Source organism: Watersipora subatra, chromosome 3 (genome assembly GCF_963576615.1).
Source record: "Watersipora subatra chromosome 3, tzWatSuba1.1, whole genome shotgun sequence".
In the NCBI taxonomy this organism is placed as follows: Eukaryota; Metazoa; Bryozoa; class Gymnolaemata; order Cheilostomatida; family Watersiporidae; genus Watersipora; species Watersipora subatra.
Window position 1 is genome coordinate 65,226,881 of NC_088710.1, and position 26,225 is coordinate 65,253,105.

The window sequence follows — 26,225 nt, forward strand, 5'->3', positions numbered from 1 at the left end:
TCTAGTTTATAATATTGTATTTTTAAATAATAACTATTTACCATCGCAAAAATGGTAATTGGTAATGGTAAAAATGGGAATTGTTCTGTGTATTTTATCTAAAGCATTTAGTTAAATATATCATTCTTGTTTTTACATAAAAATACAAGCACTTTGTTTACTGTTATAATTTAGCCAAGTTACCTCATTTTTACATAAATATTTGAGTTGAATTATCCGATAAATAGAAGCAGTTTGGCTGATCTTGCAGTTTATAGTGTCATTTGCATCGGGTCTGTTGAAGCGATCTCATCCGGACACTCAACATTTCTGGGAAAGTCAGGCCAGCAGCCTTCCGTATTGAACAAATAGTTTTCACTGACTCGCAGTATTCCAGTTGGAGGACTCCAGCCATGAACAGGTGCTTGCTTGTAGTAAGCGCATGGTACTGGGTTAGCATCAGTTTCGACATCTATTTCATACTGCGGCACATACTCGTATATGCTGCCATAGGTCAGACACCTGTGGAGTTTAGCATTGTAAACTGTGAATAAACCTGGAACGCTTAAAATGTGAACAAGCTCTGAATATAGCTGCAAGACCATTTACAAGGTGGTGACAATTGTACTGGTGTTGATACATATAGCTGTTTGTTTAAAAAGTTTACTAAGGTCAGACAACTCACCGAAGGTTTGATAGACAGATGGGATCATATCCATCAACAAGAGCATTAGACAAGATACTTGCAACAGCGGGCTCACAAGTTTGCTGGAAGCAGCTCACTGCATTCGCTAAGTCTTCATTGCTACATCATAATTATTATATAACAATCAGTTTGTACATATCATAGACATCTGCATTCATTCATAGATCCATCACAATATTACATAAAATGTTTATGCGGCATCAGGTTGAAAACATAATCTACATACTTGCAAGAGAATGTATTTACAGTAGTGAATGGAGCTGAAATCGGGTAGAATCTCGCCACTCGCTCGGTGCATTCGTATGAGGCAGCTGTACAACCTGAAATAGAGACAGCATTTAAAAAGTTTTGAGTCGTCTCACCCACACAGTAAAATTAATAGAATTAAATTTCAATTTAGCAACCACGTGAAGGTAAACAAACACTTACTAGGGTTCCCTGTACACTGATTCATGGCAAGAGCTTTGTTGATGTCTGCCAGTTTGACGAGTACTTCAGTTCTGTAATGCTCATAGCGGCCAAGGCAGCTGTCGCAGCCAGGGCAGCAGTCACAGTTTGCAAGACATTCGTATATGAGTGACTGGAAACTGGAACAGCAGGATACAGCAATTTTCAAACACCTTGTTTTTCACTGACTAAAGTAACGCTGGCAGAAATAAGTGAGTTCACATTTATTTTACAATTTCATAAACATGTAGTTCTTTTAGTACTTTTAAATGTAGTCTATGTCATTTGATATATAGCTAATTTGACATATAGCTGATTTGACATAACTAATAAAGTTTGCCAATTGAAGAAGTATTTACTAGGACAAGCGCAAGATGAAGTTTGAGGAATTCGCTAAAAGAGACCAGGTCTTTTTTATTGTTTTCATGTCCGCTCATTTCACATTTATTTTTCTAACTGGTCTGCCTGTTTCATCAGCTCTCATGTTTGCTTCTTCAGAGAAAACCCTTGGGCTAAAAATAACTATGAGCCTGTGAGCCTAGTTTTAGTGCTTATTATAACAGCCATATTCGGCGTTGACATGTTCAATATTTTATTTTACTAAAGCAGGTAACTAAGCAGTACACCTAATAAATCGGGCAAAACTTGGGTGTTAGCCTCATCTCCACAAACTTTTATTTATCTCAAAAAAGCAAAATGTGAATGGGAACTCGTTCTCTAATATGATAGAAAAATCCAAATTTAGCAAGCCGAAGCTGTTGATCAGAGGTTGTACCAGGAGCAACCAGAGACTTATATCTTGCTCCTCAACTTCAAAGAGAGACTCACATGGTAAGCTTAATGGCTTATTTTAATGGCAAAATTTATGAAGGAATTTAAAGCAATACTTATGTCTCCATATGCAGACAGATTAAGTAATCTTGCTGTTTTCTCTAGAGCAACATTCGTTAGCAAACCTTACAGTTGCTAGCCTTCCATACACATAGTACCAGTATAAAGACCTCTGGTCGCCATGGCCACATAGCAATAATCTCAGTTGGCTTCACGTTTAAGAATCATATTTTTACCTTTCCTCACAGAGATGGGAGCCATTAGTGGTGACAGCCCTGAACCAGATAGGGTGTAGGCATTGTTCACACGGCAAGCTTGTATTCACTGTCACAGCAGGGTATGACACCCTCTCTGGCTAAAACAGTAGTAGATAAAACAAGATTGATATATTCGCTGAAGTGCCACTCAATATGTAGATCCTTAGACCAGCTTGACAGTTTCAAATGGTATGTGAATATGTATCCCTAAATCACAGTGATTATGTGCATGCTTATGAAATTGTTTTCTCTTTTCCTAAAGATGTTTTCCAGACAAAACTGCTTCTATTATTATTTCCTTCTTGTGGAGGATGCAAGTGCTTAACAAAAATGACTAATAAGAGTTGTCTTCCCAATAATATATCAAGTGCAGCTCATCATTCAGGGCTGGTTAAGGACAATTTACAAGTGTAGGACTGAAATATCTACTAAAAGGCAATCAGTTAAGATATACTAAACTTAATGTAGTAATAACGTCTTCTATCAGCTGAGAAAACAGCATCTTAGTGACAAATAATGTTGTCAAGATAGTCACTGCCTAAATAACAGCAACCAAAGAAACATGGTCAATACTCACTTCTTCACATCACTGGGTGTACTTACCAAAATGATAAGATTGAAGACAGCATGTCATAGCACTTGCTGAAATGAGCTACTTATAACTATACAGCGGCTTTAAGGAGAGAAAGACTAAATGAGAACTACCAGTGGTGTAGGCTTGGCTGGCAGTACTTCAGTGTATATAGGCAAAAATTCTGGATCTGGAGGACATTCGAAGTTGTGAAGGAAGTCAAAGTTGCATATCTCTGGATTAAAACCTTCCCCAGTGAGAGTCTGCTGCGCCTGTCCTATACTAGGTCCATAGGCAGCGGCTTCCTGATAATACTCAGTACACTCCGTGCCTGTAAGAATATGTCAGAGTATTCCACAAATAAGAGTTCCGCAAAGGTTTTTAGAGTGTGCGCAATATTCTCTTCAAAAAAAGCACTTGAAATACAAGCCCTTGCTATTGTTACGCAAGGGATTGTCAACATTCTTTGTGGAATGCCTTTTTGCTCGAGAAAAAACTTGTTCATAGCTTGTTACAAAGTGACCGCACTTATAATTAATATCTCATAGTTGGCTTTGTCCTAAACATTACTCATTACCAGCAAAGCCTCTCCATCTCCATGACTACCTGGTTTAATCTCAAATATATTCCCATATTTCACGCATCTGCGGGGCTCGTCACAGGCAGCCTCCACGCCAAAGAGAAGCAGAGAGCTGAGTTTTTCCAGCCTGTCAGCGGTCACGCAGTCACTAATTGGTTGATGTAAACAGGATATTGCCTTTGCTTTGACTTCAACGCTGTAAATAAAAGCTGTCAGCCTTGGTAACCATGGTAATAGTCCTTCGTGAATATAAGTGAAAGAGCAGGAGTAAAAGGCATCGCCACACAATTTGTAACCAGATTTATAAATTTGATTTAAAAATAAAATTTTGTTGACATTGTTTCACCTCACTTTTTTATAAAAAAACTGGCTGTTTGTAGAACAAATGAACAGGTAATTGACATAAACTACAAATTGTAAACTTATGTTGAGAGTTTCTAAATACGAACACAATATAATTAGCAAACTTGTACTAGCAAAGAGGCTGGCTACTGTTTGCTTGTAACGTATGATAGGTCTTCCTTATCAAACACATCTAGCATTATAATAGCTCTTTCAGTTACCAGGTTGACCAGCAGGGTCTCTTATCACGGTATAAAATCAAAGCTGATTGCCAAAACCCTCGAGTTTATTGTGAACAGATCAGTCTAATCATCCTACTGAATAATTCGATAGGCGATACATGGTGCCACCTACCTGCAGTTGTAGTCAAACACCGTACTGTAAGGAGCGTGACTAGTCTGTCCCTCATGCTCATAGTTAGACAGCGACAGCACGCAGTCCATCATGGCAGCACATTTTGACCCTATGAAATTATACAGAAGTTAGGATTTCAACAGATCTAAGGTTTTACTTTAGTTTATCCTTAATTCGGTAGCACATTCTCTAGACTGAGTACCTTGCAACTCACAGAGATATCTATAGTTTATTCTTAACTCTATAGCCTAATCTCTAGATTTAGTACCTTGCAACTCACAGGGATATCTATAGTTTATCCTCAATTCTATAGCCTAATCTCTAGACTGAGCACCTTGAAACTCACAGAGATATCTAAAGTTTATCCTCAATTCTATAGCCTTATCTCTAGATTTAGTGCCTTGCAACTCACAGGGATATCTATAGTTTATCCTCAATTCTATAGCCTAATCTCTAGACTGAGCACCTTGCAACTCACAAAGATATCTAAAGTTTATCCTTAATTATTTAGCACAATCTTTCGACTCAGTACTTCGAGATTCACACAGATACAAACAAGCAGCATTGTAGTTGCAACAATGTGTTAGGATAAATGCGTCACACACGAGTCAAACTGTCACTCAACATGTGATGGCTCACTGTAAGAATAAGTGCATACCAGAGGATGACTGTTGAGAACAGCTGTTAGCTGAGAGGGCGTTGAATATGTCAGATATCTGTGTGAGTTGTCTGATCCTGTAAGAGACTGGTTTGCCGCTGGGTGTTGCATCACAAACATCCACGCATGCCATCACACTTTCCAAAGAGCTGCAAATAAAATTTGTACAAAAATTTGTATCAGGATGTGACTAATGGGACAACTCAAAGATGCATACAAAATTAAACTTACCTACTTTGCTAGAGCTATCGTGTGTAAGATAAAAAACAAGACAATGATGCTAAAATACCTTAGCCATAAAAAGTTTAATTTACTCACATGGCAGCACATCTGTCAGCAGCATTTTCGTAAGTATCTACAGATCTGCGCCAGATCGGATCCAAGCAGTGCACGCAAGTAGTCGTATCAAGTTCTGCAAAATATTTTGAGCTTGTCGCACTGAAGTTGGGTCATTTTGCTAATTGCTCCACACTCAGATTTATGAACTCAATTAACATAGTGTTCAAAAAGTTCTGTAAATGTTTATTTACAATAAATGTTAATAAAAAGCTTGCTAAAACAAACTAAGGCAGCATTTTCTGAGATTACTCAGCTGTTCAAAACACTAATACATAAAATTACAATAATTATCTTTAGTGAAATCGCAAAGTATAAAAATATTTTCCTAGGTTTGTAAAAGAGCGCAATAGTTACCTTGTGAGTGACACAATGCCAAGAAGTATAAAAAGTACAGCACTAGCTTCATGGTTGCTGATAGAACAAGACCCAATCCTACTTTTCGCTAGGCCTGTGAGCAACTGATGAACAACTGTAGAGCGGTTGTGGGAGAGAAAGTAGCTAATCCGTGATTCGGTTGAGCAGCTGCACTTATCATTAATTCAGATTAGCTAATCTTATCCCTGGCTCTACAAGAGCACAAACGAATCTTCAAGTTTGTCATGCTGTAGTTATTGTTTTATGGATATTAGTCATGACTATGACAAGCCATTCCCCTTGTGGCTGTTGCACTCTAAAATCTTTATCACCACCCAATAATGGGCAGACAGGCTTAATAGAGACGTTAGCGTTTGACGACTTAAAATAAAAGATACAATCTATTTCGTGACATGCTCTAAGGTGTCTTCCAGTAGATTACAAGTTCTTTCTGGTACCATAGAGCACTATTTTACTAAAAAAATTAGTCTCTCCTCTGTTAATGGATTCACAGCATATTTCAGTGAAAATGTTATTCTCGTGAAAAAACAAATTTCTCCTGATTATAATTTTGAGACAAATATTTCTTTCAGAGCTTTTGGAAACTCTTTCCTAAGACTTACCTTCCTGTGTCTATTACATCCATATTGACCTTTCCATAGAAGCTGAGTGAAATAAGCAAGTCTGTGAATATGATTCTCATTTTTTCCACTGCGCAAACACAAGATGGCTGACGGAACCAAAACTGAGAGTTTATTATGTTTTTATTGGATGGTATAAGGTATATGGTATGTGCGCGCATATAGCTTGCATTTATACACCTGCTATACAGCTATATACTTGCTATTGAGCCTGCAGGTTATAGCAATGCAATTCTTGTGTTAATTTTTATAAATAATACAATATCTTGTGTTAAAATTGTAAATTTTTGTCAAACTTTATGTGACCATTAAAGCTTTTCACATCTTTTATGTAATCGTGTTAGCAGTCGTTCTATAGTATTTCTGTTTAAATCTCTGATTTCTCTCTTATTTTCCTTTTCTGCCCCATTACACCCGCAGACACACCAGGATAGACTAATTGAGTTTCAGGTGGTGAGACAGTTAATTACACGGAGGAATCAGACAATGTTGCAAGATTTCAATTTAAAATTGCAGTTGTCTAAGACAGAAGGTAGCTGAATTAGGCGGTCTATACCCTGCTAGCCTAAGAACCTGATATGTAGTAGTTAGGTAGTAGACTAGCTAGAGACTCCTGGTTCACTTTTGAACAGAAGGCTCTCTTTTGGCTTTTTCAAAACTTACCCTCAGACTAAGAGTTCATCTTTGCCCTGGGAGCTTACCTTATGACCGAGTACTACTCCTAGAATGAGAATTTAACTGTAGACTAAGGGCTTACTCTTAGAGTGAGAGGCAGCGGAAAAGCTGAGAGTCTAATTAGGAACTAAAGGCATGCTTAGTCACACTGGATGAGAACTTACCTTTATAAAAAGTGTAAACACTCACATATACATTAAAGATTAAGCATATCAAAGGCAGGCATACCATCCTTACAAGGATTAAAACCTGTGCCTGCTACCTGAGCTCCTTTGACTAGAAGGACAAGCCTTGTTGATGATGGCACCTAGTGATCACTGGGAGTCACAAGTCAGAACATCAGTATTACGAGTGTTTCAGTAAAAGAACTGACTATATAAGTAACAGTGTGATAGCTTACCTATGGTACTTACTGATAAATACTTGAGCTTGTTACAAAAATATCTCCGAATTATTGCTCTCTAGTGAATGCATTTCCTTTATTTTCTCCTCATACACAAATGGCAATAAAAATGAAAGGAGGAGGGGGAGGAGGGGGCTCAGCAAACCTCCTAGTTTACTGAGCTAGTTTCTCTTTGCTAGGATCTTATTTTAAAAAAAATGTAATACTTTGTGTTTCCGTACAGAACAACGACACAATAAATGAGAAAAACTAAATTTGAAATTTTTTGCAGTAGTTGTGTATTTCTGTTGTAAGCAGAAACACAAAATGAACATAACTATTTAAAACTAGGTTGTTTTACAGAAACAAAACCTATTATTAGGAGTTATCTTCTCTATAAACTCTGAAAATACTTATGATTGAAAAACATTATGTATTATCAGTTGTCTTCCTTCTGCTACTTGCATACAATAAGAATTATGTTGAAAAAAACTTAAAAGTGACTTGAAATTTCTTATGAAACTTCTTTTGTAGAAACATGATACAATCAACTGATGCAATTGAATGTAAATATCGATATATTACCCTGCAACAATCTCTATTACAGAAGAGGCAAAAATATAATGACATGTTTATTATAATATGCATATACATTGCTTTGACAAAATGCATGTGCCTTAGGCAAAATATATATACCTGTGACAAAACAAGTATGCTGTCTGCAAAATATATATATTCACCTACGACCTGACATGCTATACTGTACTTCATAGGCAAAATATATACACTTTTGACAAAGGTAGAAAACTCAACAATTAATTTTTAAGAATACATCACGGCACAAAATGAACATGATCATACTGTTTGGTGCAATAGGAAAAGGAGCAACTAGTTTGAAGTTAGTACATGTTGATTTGGAGCTCTAGAGCTCAATTTCTACTAACCTCTTCAGTTTACGTACAACGCTCAGCAAAGGTCTTTTCAATAAAAAGGTACCTTACTCAAAATAATGTTGAATACAGAAGCTTTATTTAACAAGTTTACCAGAGCTCGTGAGCTAGCTGATGGAGCTAGTAACTGATGAGATTATGAAACACAAGTCATATATATAAGTCCTATATATGTCATATATATAAGACATATGTATATAATTATACTAGACGAACGGCTGGTGTTGGCTAGGTAATAAAAAAGTCTTTGGACAAAAGTTTATTTATTTTTAACATAACATTTACTATTCTAACTTTTAAACTTCATATCATGAAGTGTTTTTTGTGCAGTTCAAATGAATTAAGAGAAAAATAAAACAGCTGTAGAGGTTTTCAAACTTTTTCAAACAAATGTAACTTTTAGATTTCGTATCATGGAAGAAGTATTTTGTTGAAACAAATTAGGAAGAAAAAACTGTGCAGGTGTTTAAATGTAGATGTGAAATCATTAACAAGTAGTGGCTAAATATAGTCTATTTTGCTACGATTACAATGAAAAAGTTATTTGGTATACAACTATATGATTTTAATTTGTTTCAGTATGGCGTCGTAGGGCGAAAATATCCTATAGAGTGGTATAAAAACCCATAGTAGTTATCTAATGCAAACACCCTCTGATAAAATCATCAAATCCATCATTGAAAATTAGTAACAAAACAATATGTTAACCTTAGTAATTATAGTTACCTACAATAACTTCAGTGTATTTAGTGGTTATGGTCTGCAAGAAAATGTAACATTAAAATGTATTACGTGCAGTAAATACCGTGAGGAGTTCTTACCTTCCAAACAGTAACATAAAGCTGAATCTAACCTAAATGAATTTAGCTTACTAAACACACAATTAAAGGAAGCTTTAGTAGGTATTTTACTAAACTTCAAACTTCAAACTAAAATCTTATCACTTATTCGTTTGAGAATCTGTTTTTATTATAATTAATAACGCTGAACTGAGATAGCGAGCAATGAATATCTATTTCCGGCGTTGTGGGAGGTATGTCTGCGAATAGCATATCGACATTTTTGTTATTTTGTAGTAATCAGTACACTAATCGCCAAATTTTAACTTCGAGAGAAACTTATGCTGATATCGTATGGTGGAAAACACATTTGCCCAAGTATGGCGAGAATGAAAAAGCATCGTGCTTCATAGTTAAGTGAAAACTATTTTGTATTTTGTATTTTTTATATTTTTATATTTTGTATATAAAAGTATTAATTGATACACTGCGCCGTAGTTGCAATGTATCAATTGATACGTCATTTAGTGTGTGCAATCGGAAAAATTTTACACAGTAAATGGTAAAAGCGATAGAATTGTAATAACTGTATGGGCCTACTCTTGTGGTTAGATGCACGTTTAGAAACTTGCGGTTGCATTCTTCGTGAGTTCAAACCCAGCTCACAGCAATATTTTCATTCCAAGATTTTAATAGCTTTAGCTGGACAGACAGAAGTACTGATGAAAAAACTTTGAGATTTATATATAGATATATATACAGCAATAGAACAGTAGATAGAGTAGCTATCTTCGTTAGCTACTGGTGGTTTTATGCTTATGCAGTCATCAGGCTGCAAGTCACAACTCTATAAATACATATAATATATATATTTTATATTTATAAATATAATATGTATATACATATATCTTATACCTATATATATAAATAAATCTCATGGTTTGCATGTCTATATATACACATCAATATAGTAAAGTCTAATTATAGTTTCTAGCTGATGAGTGAGGTCTAATGTCTAGTCTGCTATTATGGTCGTGCGCAACAACGTCGTTGTAACGATAAGTATTCTCATTTATGCTCGAAAACTTTAATTGTAATTCCTTAATATATATATATATATATATTTTTTTTTTATAAGCCATGCTGCCACGCTGCCATGCTGCCATGCTGCCATGCTGCCATGCTGCTATGCTGCCATGCTGCTATGCTTTTCTATCAAGTGATATTAAAATTAGACTGATCCAATTTTTACTATTCATGTGAAAAGCAAACATCCATCAGCTTTACTAACAACATTGGTCTGTAACTTATGAACAGCTTAATCAGAGACACAGTAACACATTGAAATTACTGTAAAACTTGTATTTGAGCGCCACCTCTAACGAAGTGCCACTCTAAGAGAAGGGCTGAAAAATAGAGCACTATGGCCATCAAATAAAGGTTTTACGCTAATATTCTTACCAGTAGCAATCACGCGCTGGAAACCAGGCCTGTTAACAAACTATATGCGCATCTTTCAGACTCAGGTGACAAGAACTTCTACTTCTATCAGACTCCATGTTTTTATTGACACTGATAGTGCTTTTAAGCCTGTAACATAGCTAACCGCTAATAAGATGAATAGTAGAATGTGGTAAGAGGTGCAACTCTAAGTAAATGCTATGTATAAGCATTACTAACTGATGTAGTAAGTGTGTAAAGGTCACTTTTAGCATTTTATATGTTTAGCTCGCTTATTTCACTGACTCCCCTCTCCCCTCGATCAGTGCTCTATCTGAACGCATTATATTGAAAATATGCAGAACTGAAAACAGTCTTTTGTGGTTCACTATTGTCGATTAATTCTGAACACGCATTTGATCATTTGTTGCGATAATCAAATAGTTTTATAAAGAAATTTTGAATTGATTACAAATCACAAAACTGTTACTCAATTGATTAAGTACAGTACTCCATTGTGTACTCAATGAGTTATGTTTGTTTAAATTCACGCTCTCTTGTTGTCGGTGTCTATACAAGACTGTGTCTGAATATCGGGTGAACATTATCTTGTTACTGTTATTCTCGTATACTAGTGTTTGGGCTGCTGTAATACTGTAAACTTCTATCAAACAGGTGAGTGAATAAGAAATATCAACTTCTGAAAGCATCTCTGACATTGAGAGAGGTTTAGGTGTGCATATAGCAGTTCAGTAGATAGCATACTCTATATGCGCATTGTGTTATCCACTAAGGAGCCCTACAGCTTAATGATTTTGGATTATATTTGGAGTTTTATGCATTTTGCTGTAGAAATAAACTACTGTAAATCACTCCTACAATGCTAACTGTTCACTGAAGTGAAACACGCCTTATATTAAACACTGCGTTGAACTAGTTCCATAGATCTGCTTATGAGTGACATTCTGGCCTCAATATGCTCTGACACTCAGCAGTTTGATAATGTAGCGTTGATAGCACCCATAAGTGAGAAAACTGCAGTTAAAACTATAGACTGATTCACCCGTTTACTCAACTAGTGTATTTACGAAGTTCTTGAACAGAGTTCGCAATTGAACAGCCAGTAGTAATACAATTGAATTGATTTGAATTTTGATTTTCATTTGCTAATTAAGGTACAACATCAGTGAAAATCGACCCACATAACAATTGATCATATTGAGGGGGATGAACTATTTCAACTCAGCTCAAGTAAATTGCTGGTTATTAACATCAGTGTGGTTGGCGCTACACACTTTCCACTGTTTGCATAAAACATTTTTGTACAACAATCTATGAGTATCAGATTATTCAAACCAGAATCAGGTAAATTAACCTGTGTTAGTGGAAGGTGCCAGACTTATTGAAGAATTTTTCAGTACAGTAAAACTTCAAATTATGGTCTACACACAAATTTTTTGGCAGACAATGTAAAATTGGAACAAAATTTGCCTCAACATTTTGAAGTTATTCTCAACATACTGTGAGAAAAAAGAAGGAGATAGAAGTTAGAAAGAACACATAAAATAATATAAACAAAGTTAACACTATCTAGTGGGAGTTGGAAGTCATGTAGCATATTTCTAACACTGACTCCGCTAACGAACTTGAGTGTTGACAAACCTATACATACTTCCATTCGTGTGTCTCTAAGATGAAACTAAAATACAAATATCTTTTTTTACTGATTATTGCTTTATCAGTTGAGTTTTGCGTTTAATGTTTTCACAATTTCATATACATGTACTGCAAATTAAACTAAATATTGTACAATATGTTTTATAAGAATATCAAATCCAGCGTACAACTGTTTCGACATACAAATGGTTCAGCCTTGTATCTCGAGGTTTTACTGTTTGTACTACGAGAGCTGCTTATACCCACTCCTGTTAAGATTGGTCTATAGTTTGGTAAGGGCCTCTATATTGTCAGCTTCATACTGCCACATGTCTTTTTTATTTCTCCTGTGAGCAGCATGTCATCAGGGTTGATACAAGGACACTCTCAGGCCCCACGACACTTTAGCCTGCCCTCCATAGATTCCCACAACAAAAAGTACACTCAACCTAAGCTCATAGTCGGGCACTGTGATGAAATGAACCTGTTTTACATCAGGGAGAATAGTCACTCGCCACAGATTGCTTTGATGAGGTAAGCTCTCGATAAATTCCATAATGAAGGGAAATATTAAATCAAGAAGTATTTGTTCCAATTATCACCTTAATGGTTTTACTCCATACAGCATTGTTATTATTTTAGGTTATCCCTTGAACGATTGTAAAAGAATTATTTATTTTTGGCAAAAATAAATAATTTACAAAATTACACTTAAACAAGTTTAAATAAAATATTTTAAGCAGTTATTAGTAAACATATTGTAATCTGCATTTTCAAGAAAAAATATGTGATAACTACTTAAAAATAATGACTTGAGACAAAACTTGAGTTTTGATTAAAGACTCGAGACTTTGTTTACAAGATGTTACTATTTTATATACTTGACTAAATTGTGAACAGATAAGTATCTTTATTGTGTATTTATCTTGCAACTTTCTCACGCAAACAAAAAAATAGATAAATCTTCAGTATAACTTATTGTCCTTTCGAGCTTATATACTTAAGGCTTGTTTAGCGAGAGCAGCCAGATGACATGTCCGTGACCTCTGAACTTGTTGCCTCATTGCTATTCTATGAGTATATTGCTTTACCTATATAGCATTGAACATTGGCCACATAATGTTGGCACAAAGTTTCTATAGACGTACAGACTAAAGATATAGGATGGTGAATGACAATAAACTGTAGATACAGAAAAAGGAAAGGAAACATGGTACAGATCAATGGTATGTCAGTCCCGAGTTCGATGAAAGGTCGTGGAATCAGCAATGCACTGGCCCGAGAAGCGCTGAACCACATGGCAGGGAATAACCAATGGCTCGATGTCCGCTGTCCTTTGACAGCAAACTATATCAAGAATAACCAGTATGCCAATTACGTGAGGCAGTTGGCACACCCTCTAAAACAGCGGGAGAGAAAGTCTTTTGTTTGTTGATTTTTCAATCACATTTGAAGAATTATTTTATAATTATGGTTTATATACTTCTTGTCAGCACTTGTAAACACCAAGTTTTAGCCTGTAATTTATTCCTAAATAAAGAGCCTATCAGGAAACCACGCAAATGGCTGTAATTATATCAAAAACATCTGGGATCAAATAACATCTGGTAGTTCAGGCTGAGGCAGATGCAAGTTTGCCTAGCGTATAGAGAACGACCGACCTGTCACTCTTGTCATATAAAGTTGGTAGATATTTGGGAAGATATTCAAAGTTCAGATTGACTGGCAGCATGCACTCTCATAATCTTATCTTGTCGGATAAGAGGGGAACACTGAGGCTCTTCAGCTAATCATCTGGCAGTATGGATAATTGCTGCGTGCCAAAACAGACTATGGCATCTCCAACTAGACTATGTGACCAGTGAGCTGAGCAGACAGTGAACGTGTCTGACTCATATGAACATTATGTTTCAGCGAGCAACCGAGTGATAGCAGCTCTCGTCTCCGCATAATAATGCAGCCCAGCGGCTAAACCAGGTGACCCGATCTGTCACTCGTTATTTCACCGATGAACAATGTAAATAACTTGAAGTTACTAATATAACGCGAAATTATAAGATTTGCGGAAGTGTTATCTTCGAGTAATTAGTGGGATTATACGCTCAATCCTTGCGCACCCTTCACACAGTTCTTGGGACCAAGAAATCTATCGAGAAATAATAAACTTTTGAAAAATATTTGTAGCACTACCAGTTCCTTTGTATACCAAACAATTCAGTTGATTTCATATCTTGTAGCACTTTGGAGGATCAGCCAAAAATAGTTTAAGAGGGTAAAGAATATTATTTTGTAGTTCAAAAAGTTTGATTTTCATGAATTGAAAATAGTCTGCAAAAGAAGTTGACAAGAAAAACTTGTTTTGTTGTTTATTTTTGTTACAAAAGTAAAAAGATATTCGGTTACCATGCAAAAAAACATTTTAAAATGTTCAGATTTTTCAAGAGCTATTTATTTCAAAGTACCTTATTCGATAACAAAAAACCTAAAAGCGAATTCTTTCTTGAAGGCGCGCTGCCACCACTTATTCAATTTCTCCTGCAGAACTATCATAAACGATCTCATGATCCATTTGAGCAGACATCGCTCCAAATTTTTGTGTTAAAGCGTGTCTTGTCACATTGCTCAGATATAAATGAGAATTGGTGTCACAAATTAAGTGAGTAGATTGAAAAGAGAAGTTCATGACATTCTTTTGTATAGGGCAAGGTGTCAAGCGCGTATGAGCACCGCCTGTCAACAGTCTCCGCGTTATGTAAGAATTCGTAAACCGGAGGACAAGATCTGGAGAGCATTGTATTCAAAGCTATTGTTATTCAAATGCATTGGCTAGAGAGCAATTCAGCAACGAACACCTCCTTGATCCGGGATGATCACTTGGCTTTTCCAATCTCCATCCAGTAGCACCTAGCATAATCGCGCACTATTAGCAAATACTAGTAAATCTTGATATTTGCTTAGTTTCGTCAATTATCAACAGTCATACAGCGGATAATATTTATTTACACAGTTACAAGCCAATAAAATCATGATCACTATTCTATCCATTCTAGGCTTTGTGTCAACAAAGACACACTTCTCTTGAATCTCTTGAGATGAGAACAATGCAGCTTTGAATATCAAAAATACTTAAGAGGAGCTGTTTTTTCTGGTTACATTAACAATGCTGGCGCCCGTCCGCTATGAAATACTTTTACTCTTTGAGCAATGAATGGGCTGACATGATGGCCCTTGTGAGCGGGTCTCATGCTGTCTTCACCAGCGACAATTGTGAAGAGAGAGACACCGGCGCCGACATCAGCGCACTAGCGTACGAACATCCTTACCGACCACTTCACAGAAAAATGCTCTCAATAGAGAGGCTCATAATATGATCTGCTCGGTGAATAGGCAGTGAATGAGTCGTTCCCACAAAACATGAATGCGTATAGAAGAGTGCTGGTTACGGCCTTGTTGAGAGTATTCTCAAAGTGTTGTGAGCTTCTGATCCTGACGCCGTGTCTCTGAGCACTCTTCCATCAGTTGAGATATATACTCTTTATATATACATATATATATAATATTGTCTGTCAAAAAAAGTCTATATATTATTACTATGTATATATTATAAATACATATATTGATAATATATACATAAGTATATGTACATACTAACGGTACAATGAACGTACAATATAAAGTAATTGTATATTGGCATTGTCATAAATTGGTAAAATATATATTTATAACAATTACCTTATAACATTTGTAATTGTACAAGGTAATTGTCAAATATATATGTATTTGTATTATATATATATTTATAGTATATATAGAGTAAAACCTATCTGAAAAGTTTAATGTTTCTTCACTGCAAATCTGTTTCGCGGTGTCGCGCAGGCGTTTTTGTTGGAACAGAAATGTAGGATAACCAGCTACTTCTGCTTATATATATAAGATATATATATAAAATTTATTATATAAATATATTTAGGAAATATATTTAAATACATATATTTATATATAATATATATGATATATGTATACTTATATATACAGTATATATATATTTATATAAATAAGTATATATATATCCAATGAACAAATGGCTACAACATAGCCAGCAAAGAAAAGGAGAAAAGGGAGAAATATCTTCCCTTGGAGAGGAGGTTGAAAAGTGCAAGCATGTAAGAACAACCGTAGTACCGTAGTATTTGAAGCATTCTAAGCAGTAACACCTGCACATCAAACATGGCTTTGCCAAATACCGGCAACAATCAACACAAGTTAGTTGCAGAAAAGTGCATTATTGGGAATGACTAAGATCTTGAGGTGAGTGCTCAAACTCCCAGGTATCTAGCAAGAGACCCGAGCTTGAGTAGATATTACTATCACTTGGGTTAACTGGAGTGAGGAAATATTTTTATTTTATTTTATATTATAGTTACGGTAAGTGATTTGGCAGACAATATCATCTCTGCGACGTCTTCCATAATGTGAGCAATGTTGTGACGTCTATGGGTGTCATGATATCTCAGTAATGAATGTGGAAGAGTACCAAAACAAGCAACGTATTCTTGAGTATACATGTAATTGTATAATTATTAAAAACATTAATTTGAAAACAGGCTGTGGTAAAAAGCTTGGTATTAAAAAGGTTTTCAAATGCAAATTGTCTACATAAAAGTTCACTGGTGAAATACTTTCACTTCAAAGAGAGCATCTTATACTTATGTATTTCTTTTGGGAATGAATTTGAAATTGGAAAATTATGTAAACTGTTGAAATTGGAGTGCGTAAAGTTTTTATAGTTTTTAGTTAATTGGCTTTAGCGGCGCTTAACTATTATAACCGCCTTTTAATCTGTCAATTTCCAAAGTAGTAAAATTTTAACTTGTTAATACCTTTATTAACTACCTGGTAAATAAAATAATAAATGTTTGAATACTTTTATAATGACATAAAAGTAGAATAATAAATAATTACAATTTTAATCAACTGTTTAAAATTAAAAAACAATTGAATAACTAGATAACTGCATATGCTTTAAGATTGCCAAACAATCTCTACCATAAAGCCCATTAGAAAGGAGATGTTCAGCACTTATCTATAATAGTTTGTGGGATTCAGTTCAGGTAAATAGAGATAATCAGATAGTTTTATGTTGATAATTGGTGCCAACTGTTAATGTAGGCTACTTTATAATTTAGGTGGTTATTGAGAATTCATTACACAACTATATAACAGATCAGGTGAACTCACTAAGGGTAAATTTACATTGTAATATGTGTAGGGGCACCAAGAGGCGCTCCAAGGAAAGGAGCTTATTGTCTACTTTGGCTTTTCGTGGGCTATTGGCTAGTAATCACAAGCTTGCAGCCAATAAGAAGGCAGGCAATTCCTTTATAAGCTACATTAAAACACATTAAACATACATGTACATCAGCTACGGCAAGAAGATTGCAGAAGATTGCTGCTAGTCGCACAAAATTTAAAATTAGTTAATTGACATAGTCGAGTTATGGATATTCAACAATCATACAATCCCGGTGCTGGAGCTATGAGGAACCCTTACGGGCAGCACCTGCAGCATCAAGTCAACGATTTTTACAGCCACCAGCGAAATGGATTAAGCTACCCATTCTCTCAGTTTAGTAATGGCAGCTCAACGATGCCGCTCTCACAGAGTATTACTCATCTGGCATCGAACTATCACATGCCTGTACCGAGCGGACGAGAAGGTAAGGTCTACTTCATCATGCAGTCATTTTACCTTCACAATTGTAAACAACAGCTAGTTGGCACCACAAGATATGTGAAGTTCGCTGCTAAACTAAGTAAATTTTTTTATCTTGTTTAAATTTGTTACTACTTTTTATATAATTAGGTTTAGTTAATTTTTTCATATTTGCTCCAAGTCTGCCACAAATGGACTTAGATTTTCAAACTTGAACAGAAGTTAGTGTTTGTCGAAACATTCATCCATAAGATTCAGGTGCCCAAGTAGCCCAATAAGTAGTAAATTCAATTTCTGTGCTGTTTATAACCTTCTAAAAGAGGATATGTTTGTGCTAAGATGAGATGCCTTCGCTGCAGGTAAACTGGTAGAAGATACTATTGGACGATCTGGCAAAACGGGAAAAAAAGTGAGGAAGCCAAGGACTATTTATTCGAGCTTACAACTGCAGCAACTGAACAAGAGGTTTAGTAGAACTCAATATCTTGCTCTACCAGAAAGGGCAGAGCTTGCAGCCTCTCTAGGACTTACTCAAACACAGGTAAGAGTTGCTGAGCTTGTAGATATGAAGCTTTGGTGGTCCTATTGTCTTGTTACCGGGTTTGAACTATACAGTCATCAATAAGACTGTAACATAATGCCATGCAAAACTGGAGAAATGCCATTTTATTGAATAGCCATTGACATAACTGATGTTTCTGCTGACTAAACAATGTTTTATTAGTAAGGAAAAACAGGATGAAGTTTATATTAAGTGGTTCCATGGAACCAATGCAACTTTTGAAGCAGGGTCTAGAACATAGTGAGCGAAATTGGTAACACAAGTAGTAAAAACCAAATTCCTTATTCTTATAATTCTTCATTTAATTCTTCATTTGAAATTTTTGTGTAAATGTTGTGCGTTATGCTGCTCGGTGAAAACCAAACTAGATAAGTTTTCAGTCCATCACCTCTTTTTAAATGCAAACCAGTTAAATGTGTTTTAAAAACCAAAACAAAACCGTTTTGACCAAGAGCCAACCAATTTAAATTTTAAAGCTTTCTTCAGTGACAAATACCACTTAATAACTTATAATCTCATTATAATTTGTGTCGTTAGCCGTAATAATTATAGCCTAAATCAAACCTTTTATTTCATACCAAAGAAGTTTGCGAAACATCCCAATAAATAAAATTTTGTACTTTCTCTCATGCAAAAACTATGCAAGAATATAGCAAAAATTATGACATGAACTATATAAAATTCAAAGAATTCAAGAGAGATTTTATATAACATGCAAAATAAAAGTAAAAGAATTATTTGAAGCATATAAAATTCTAAGATGTGTTTATAACCGTTAGCCACAACCAACAGCATAATTATTTACAATTATATTAACAACGTAAAGTTAATTGGAATAAAGCAGTCTGAAAATATCTTATAGCAAAGGATTTTTATACAAGAAGCTAATGCAATGCAAGCAGCATTAAAACAGCGCTGTCTTGTATTAATCTAAAATGTAATGTTTTTAATCGAATTTTATAAAAAACATTTTTAGCTAAGGTTTTAGAGTTAAGATTGATTTAAATAATGGTATCACTAAATTATATTTGTTAGCAAAATGAAGCATATATTTTTTTGATTTGTGGAAATTTTATAATAAGAGACAAATTAAGGAATGGTAATAACCAGCAATAAGAAAAGTAATACAATAGTTTTTTTGTTTTTTAAAATAGTGCAGCGTGACAAATGTCAGAATGTCATACAAGTATATAGTGAAGGTAACTGCATCTATTTTATAATTTTGATTTCACCATATCTTGTGTGGTTATTTTTTACAGCAGCAATAAAATACAATTAAAACAGCATAAAAGTATATATAGCCTACTGTTCGTGTATGCAATTTCACAAGATGAGAATAAAAATAATATGATAAGTTTGGGAATAGATAAACAATTTTTTCTGCAAAAGTAGAGTTTGTTACGCGAATGATTACATTCTCGTATGAGCGTGAGCGTGTGTGAAAGGCAGAGTCGGTGACTATGCCAAGCTGAAGGATAATTATAGAGTTGGTAAAGGAAAGAGAGAATTAGCATATGGACTAGTAAGATAATTGCATGGTAGAGTGTGCAGCCCTCTATGGCACTGATTATATGTTTGCGAGTCTTTACCATTGATGATCATGGCATTCGGAGTTGAATAAAGCCTGATTATGTGGTAACAATGCACACAGACCTCAACGCTCGCTGCCCTGCACTCGCAATAACTCACAAAGCCATATCTGAGGTTCACAGCTGCCTATAAGCCATAGGCGGAGCTGCCTTTTGCAAAACATTATGTAATGAGCAGATCTAATACCATTAATATCATCACGATATGCTGAAGCAAAAAGAGGGGATGATATGAAGCCTGCTATGATTGGCTGTCAACCGAGGTAGCTGCCAAACTGCTGCAGGTGTCACGGCGGATAATCCAATCTGAAATTACAATTAAAATCAATAAGGAAATGTTGAATGTATTGTTTTGCCATTGGCTGACACTCATGAGCTTGCGATACCGTTCCTTTCTTTAAATCGGTTTGTCGACTTGTATGTATTCTTTTTTCTGTCATTCTATCTTCTGCTTGTTGCAGGTTAAAATATGGTTTCAAAATCGTCGTTCAAAGTACAAAAAGGTTCTGAAACAAGGGCCTGGCTCTGGCGTGACACTTCCACCATTAGACTCGATGAACGGCATGGAATCGGGAGATGAAGGCGAGGAGAGTCAGTCTGTGAGCGACGCGGAGGCGGGTCAGGAAGAAGGCGACACTCGGCAGCCGGCACCGAAACTAGTCAAACAGGAGCAACATCAACAACTCTCCATAGCATCTCATTCCACACACATGCAGACACAGATAGACCCGATAATCACACATAACAGTATGGGGCCATCCATGATAGGCTCTCAACCAGCTCATCCTGTATCACAGGCTATGAACAATAACGGCCACACAGCTAGTCATATTTTAGCGCAGATTCCTGTAAGCTACAATAGCCAAGAGCCCGTTTATAATATGCCAACCTATAATAATATGATGAGCGCAGGGCAACAATACACACAGCACTATTCACATTGGAATAGCTATACGAGCGGCATGGCTAACCACCCCTCATCGTGACATTTTAAGTTAGCCGGTTAGCGCCATCATCGCTGAATGCGTCCTGTCCAGTTTTCTGATGCCTTATTCTACATATTTGAAAGGCTGATTGTTAGTTAATAGAAAAAGAAATGTCTTATTTATTTATTTAGCGATTGCTTCTCTCTTATTGGAGTCGCTACATGCTCATTTCTTGCTATCTCTCTACAACCTTGACCTTGACCAGCCACACAAATTATTTTTACCATTTTCAATTTACATTGTGGCAAATCTTGTTTTCTATACGCTGTCTGTAAGCAAACATAAAACAACCTAAAGAGATTTGATTGAATACTTGTTCATTGTATTACTCGCTATAGCTACAACAGCTATTGCAATATTCTGTTAATGTGGAGTCACAATAGCTCTAGACTAGCTTGAAGAGGGCAACGCTCTGCGGGCTTTGAAATCTGAATACGATGAGTTGGATGAAACAAGGGAGATGTGTATTTTGTACACTGTCAAAGTGATAAACAAGAGTGTTTACGCTCTCGAAAATGGCATTGATCAAGCGAGGGAGGGGGTTAGATTCGGCCCTGATTACAAGACCTGCTTGAAATTGGTCATTTTTCTGCGAAGCCCTGACAGATTCTGCCAGCTATAGTAAATCTACGAAGGGAAAAAGGGTTTTTAAGCTCCAGAACTCCTGTAGTTGCAAAATGCAACTTTATTATTAGCAATGGAATCTTGAGTTACAAGTTTACAATTTGACAGCCGCTTTAGCATATGGCTGCCGGCCGCCGTTTATAATTTATTTGGCAACTAATGTAAGTAGTGGAAAATGTTTACACTAAAAGTTAAATAAATATAAACTTTATTTTCACTGGTCGATGCCGCCTCAAACAAATTAGACTAAGAGACAAAAATCAATAAAGAACAGTGACGTAAAATAACAATTTTTTGAAGGAAAGGCTTGTTACGCTTAACACTGTTCTATAAATAGATTGGCAATGTGCTGGTGTTCAGTATAAGGTGTGATGGTTTTTATAGGGAAGTAGGGATCTAATGGATTATTAGGCGGATTAGAGATAGGATCTGAGTACTTTAAACAGCAAATATCTATTAATACCACGTCTCAGCATAAGAGGCCTTTAGACACGGATTGCCTGAATTAAGAATATAAGGTATTCATAGCACATCACGCGCACAAAGTTGTGGAATTTTGTTAATTTATTTAATAGTCTGCAATTTTAGTATTTTGGTATATATGCAGACAGAATAAGATGCCGGCCATCTTCCTATGACACCCGACTTGACTAGACTAGAACAAATAACAAACTTAAAAGTTCATTTTTAAAAGACTATGACTATCTCGTTATATTATGTTGATATTTTCTACTTTTTTCATTACATTTCGATTTTGCTAATTAAACAATTTAACATCATATGCTCTGTTTTTGTCAATAAGTAAACAACATAGACATAAATAACATAGACAATGAACTAATTGCTATTAGGATCAATCTATAACCACTACTTTGTCTATCCATTTTTCAGAACAGCTTCAGTTAACTCAAAAGTTGGCCTCCTACTACGCACTTGAGCTATGAATATTTTACCCAGTATTTAGAGGTTGAAAAAGTACCTGCCGTGCTAGTCAAATTCTGACATATGGACTAAGCTGTAATGACAAGTGTTGAAGGTTCTCTGATGACTAGAGATGACATGGAGAGAGTCAAGTGCCCTTGATACTGTCGGAAACTAACGCAGAGCGATGGTCGAGATATATAGATATCCATGAGACCTCCTGTCAGCAGGCACCCGTTAGTTCAATATGAACAGACACTCTCTCTCCGAGCTTATCATATAATCACAAATCTTCGTGTTACTTATATATTATTTGTAGAGATTTACTTAATTTAATAGATAACTATGAACAGATGCAGCAATCCGAGCTTTTTTACAAACTACGTATTGAGAAATAATATAGGGTTCTTGGACCTTTTTGACAATATCATCGAAGGCAACCATATGGCCAAGTGACACTATGTAACACTCTACGTAGTAGAGGCTAGCTGCGCTGGGTTATGTCTGAGACTAATTTCAAAGTTTCTGTTTCAAAGTGATACAGAGATAACGAAACATGACCACTTCGCAATAGACTTGAACTAATTATGTTTTGTACCACCAATGTTTTGTTTAGAACAGTAGATGTTCTCTCCATACTAAATATGTTAACTTATGTTACAGACATTGTTGGATTCAAAATACTGAATAGTTCAGCTCTTTCATATATTACTGATATGTTTAAATTCTCAAGTACCAGATATCCACAGCGCGATGATTTTAGTTTGTACTTACCAAAAGCTGTACTCAACAATTGTATTACTAATGCTTTTAATCTTTTGCCAAAAAGAGATAAAATGAACCTATAAACTTAGTAGTTTTGAGCCTTTTTAGCATGAATGTTTGCTTTTGCGTTTATAACATCACATGGCAATACCTTTTTATTTATTGATTTTTTGTGGTACCATATGTGAAAAATATTTTTATAAAAATGATTACGGACTGCCCAATAAAACTACATATATATTTAGTACATTCTACAGAAACGAACTTATATAGCATTTGATTCTTTGCTTGCTGTAAAAGTAAAAAATATTCTCATGCTACGATTGCTGCAAATTTCTACTACGTGAAAATAGCTTCAAATGCTATGATTGATGCCAACATTAGAATTTCAAATTATGTTTAAACAAAGTTTTGCGTTATGTCGAAAATGTTGGCAACTTCATACAAATCGACAATAATCTATTATATAATGCTCTCTATATGCATATTTTTATATTAAAGATTGTTGAACAATGACACTATTGTGTTGTTAGATGATGGCAAAGAGTCGTTTCTAAGCATTCCTATCGAAATGTATTTGCTTGCGTGTCGCAAACCCACAATTATCTCAGTAGTCGTTCGTACACATCAGTGGTTCACCCAGACACGGAGGCACCAATAGTGCGGCGCTGGCAGGCCACACCAACATATGCTAAGCCTATTCTACCACGAGCCTTTGTGCGAACAGCCGCAGTACTGCCACAGCTTCAATACGAACTGAGACAGACTATTTGTCAAAGTGAACAAAAGGTAGCATGCGAATATCTTGACCCTTTGCACGCGATGCTTGCAATAAGCTTGCTCTTTTCTCAGTGACAAAACTAGTCTCACAGATTTTCTAATAGTAAATATCGACAGTAACTGAGATGTTTGTCTTACCCATGATAAAACTGGTTAATTTTAATTGGTATATGTAGTACCCCTGATTGATGCTTTTTCTTTTACGTTTTAAGATCAATCTCATGTGATGTGAAGTGACTCGAGTGCAAAATGGTAGCAATTTCTATAGCTGATACCTATATAAAGCTGGTGGTAAATATAAAATGGGTTGAATTTTCGGTTAGTAGCCAAATAAGTGTTAAATATTTGTTTAGTTATTAATGTCATACCAGTGGGCCTGAGACAGAGCCAGAACCTGAACAATTATTATCTTTTTATCTATATTAATGAATGTCATTTTGTCTTCATGTCTGTCTGTTTGTCCACGTAAATGATACGTGTTTCCACATTTTTTTCGCCGATTTCATCCAAACTTCCCACGCGAATGCTTCGTGCCTTCCATCAAATCGCTACAAATATTTCATTTCAAAAGTGCATTTGGTTCTTCGGAACTGTCTCTTAAACACCCACCTGTCTGATACCTGATTGAAAATCAAAGAAAGGTTCATAGCTAGTCTAATCTAAGAGACTGTGAACTTAGTGCTTAAAGAAGTTTCTCTCGACTTTAGAGTTAATCGGCCCCACAATGGCGCCCGTAGGTGTGTCTAGATCTAGACTACTACCTTGTCTTCTAAATTTATTAATACTAGTACACTCGGCAGTCCTGTGCACTCTGAAGAATTGTAACTAGTAATTTATATGTGCAGAATTAATTCATGAAGTGCCCCGGAGCTGGAGTAGAGAGTGGTTAGCTCGCCCGTCTGTAAATAGGAGTATCTGAGTTCAACTCCCGTGCAACAAACTTTTTTCTAACCGCTTTTATTTTGGCTTTGGGCAGACGAACAGACACTGGTCTTATTATAGTAAAGCATAAGTGCAGCTCTATTGGATAAAAGTCATAAAAATAAGTTGGTGCCATCAGTTTTGTGTAATAACTCAACACTGGTGAGCATTTCAACTATTGGGGAGGGCATAAGAATAACAATGCAGTCATATTTTTATAATAACAATTCTCAGCTATTGACTGTTGTTCACATGGAATTGAGGCAGCAGCACTAACAACTATTGAGTGTAAACAGCTTGTGAATATACTGCTGAAGTTATGGTACTGGCTGAAACCTGCTATATATGGAACGTCTTTATTATTTGTGTTATAAGAGATGAGTGCGTGAACCTCAGATTTTTGACTAAAGCTTCCGTCTCAAAGGTGACGAATCAGTCTGCAAGTGTGATTGTTCCCGTATAATCTTTAGTGCATTCTGAAACAAGATCTTAATGAATCATATGGAGGTAGGCAAAGATCACTAGTGGTGATGTCATTTGTTTGTGATTCAAACTCCTCTTTACAGCTGCTGCATGCTTTAGTCTCCAGAATTCTTAATTTCTTTCTTGGAGGTTCCTTGCCCCTTGTTCGGTTATGAATGGAGTTCTCTAACTTACAGCAAGCATACAAAAGGTAAACTAATTTGATGATCTGGTGTTTGGTGGACATTGGTGCAGAGAAAGTATGCTACCCTGTCACTTGGTAATGGTGTCTGTTCGAGCTTAAAATTAATGAATATTGCAGCGTCTTTACACTTTTCGCAATAGAATTAAACATTTTCTTTTGGTTTACTTCAGGTAAGAATATTTAAATATTTTGTACATTCTAAGGGCTCCAGTTTATATATTAGCTATTAATTATTTTGTTACAGAGTTGCAACAACAACTTAAATCTGAAAAATTATGACATAGCTTGGTGACCTTTTATCACAGGTCAGAGACCACGATTGTTTGAATTTTATGCCTCTCTGTTGAAATACTGCCTGCAGCTTGTCAACTACCAAAGAAAATCACTTAAGACATATTTCCCAACACTTATATCTATGCAGGGGCTAGTTGAGGATTGTTTTTACAGCCTCATAGAATCTCGATCACGAGCCAAACATCTACGTGGAGGCAGGTGCTTGGCTTCAGGTTCAATGCGTTGGCCTCTGTTCAAAGCTCTTTTGCATTGCTTGCGTCTAATTGGCTAATCCCTTCATGTTTTGACAAATTTGAATGTTATTTGCCCAAGAATAAACTTTTGCAACAAATAAAAATAGAGCATGGTCATCAGAAATAGCCCTCTGACCAATACATCCAAGTAACGTGGAGGGGTGGGGGCCTAGGCATTTCCAATTAGCTAAAGCAATTGATGCAATACCAGTGTCAATAGCATAATTGA

The 26,225-nt window shown here is 35.8% G+C and overlaps 2 protein-coding genes and 1 long non-coding RNA gene across 3 annotated transcripts; 2 read left to right on the plus strand and 1 right to left on the minus strand.

Annotated features, from left to right (window-relative positions):
- On the minus strand, positions 1-5,517 carry LOC137390406 (uncharacterized). Its single transcript, XM_068076739.1, has 11 exons — positions 5,419-5,517; positions 5,044-5,137; positions 4,726-4,874; positions 4,068-4,176; positions 3,398-3,567; positions 2,926-3,122; positions 2,200-2,318; positions 1,115-1,272; positions 912-1,005; positions 665-784; positions 1-501 (listed from the first exon to the last, which is right to left on the minus strand). Exons 1-11 carry the CDS (start codon positions 5,468-5,470, stop codon positions 252-254), a joined length of 1,512 nt encoding a protein of 503 aa, XP_067932840.1. The 5' UTR covers positions 5,471-5,517; the 3' UTR covers positions 1-251.
- A 5,355-nt stretch (positions 5,518-10,872) lies between these two features.
- Positions 10,873-13,442, plus strand: LOC137392070 (uncharacterized). The gene is made up of 3 exons (XR_010978212.1): positions 10,873-10,960; positions 12,299-12,475; positions 13,130-13,442. It is a non-coding gene; the product is annotated as an uncharacterized lncRNA (long non-coding RNA).
- A 3,996-nt stretch (positions 13,443-17,438) lies between these two features.
- LOC137390879 (homeotic protein distal-less-like) lies at positions 17,439-21,041 on the plus strand. The gene is made up of 3 exons (XM_068077195.1): positions 17,439-17,658; positions 18,014-18,195; positions 20,267-21,041. Exons 1-3 carry the CDS (start codon positions 17,439-17,441, stop codon positions 20,789-20,791), a joined length of 927 nt encoding a protein of 308 aa, XP_067933296.1. The 3' UTR covers positions 20,792-21,041.
- Positions 21,042-26,225: the final 5,184 nt, after the last annotated feature.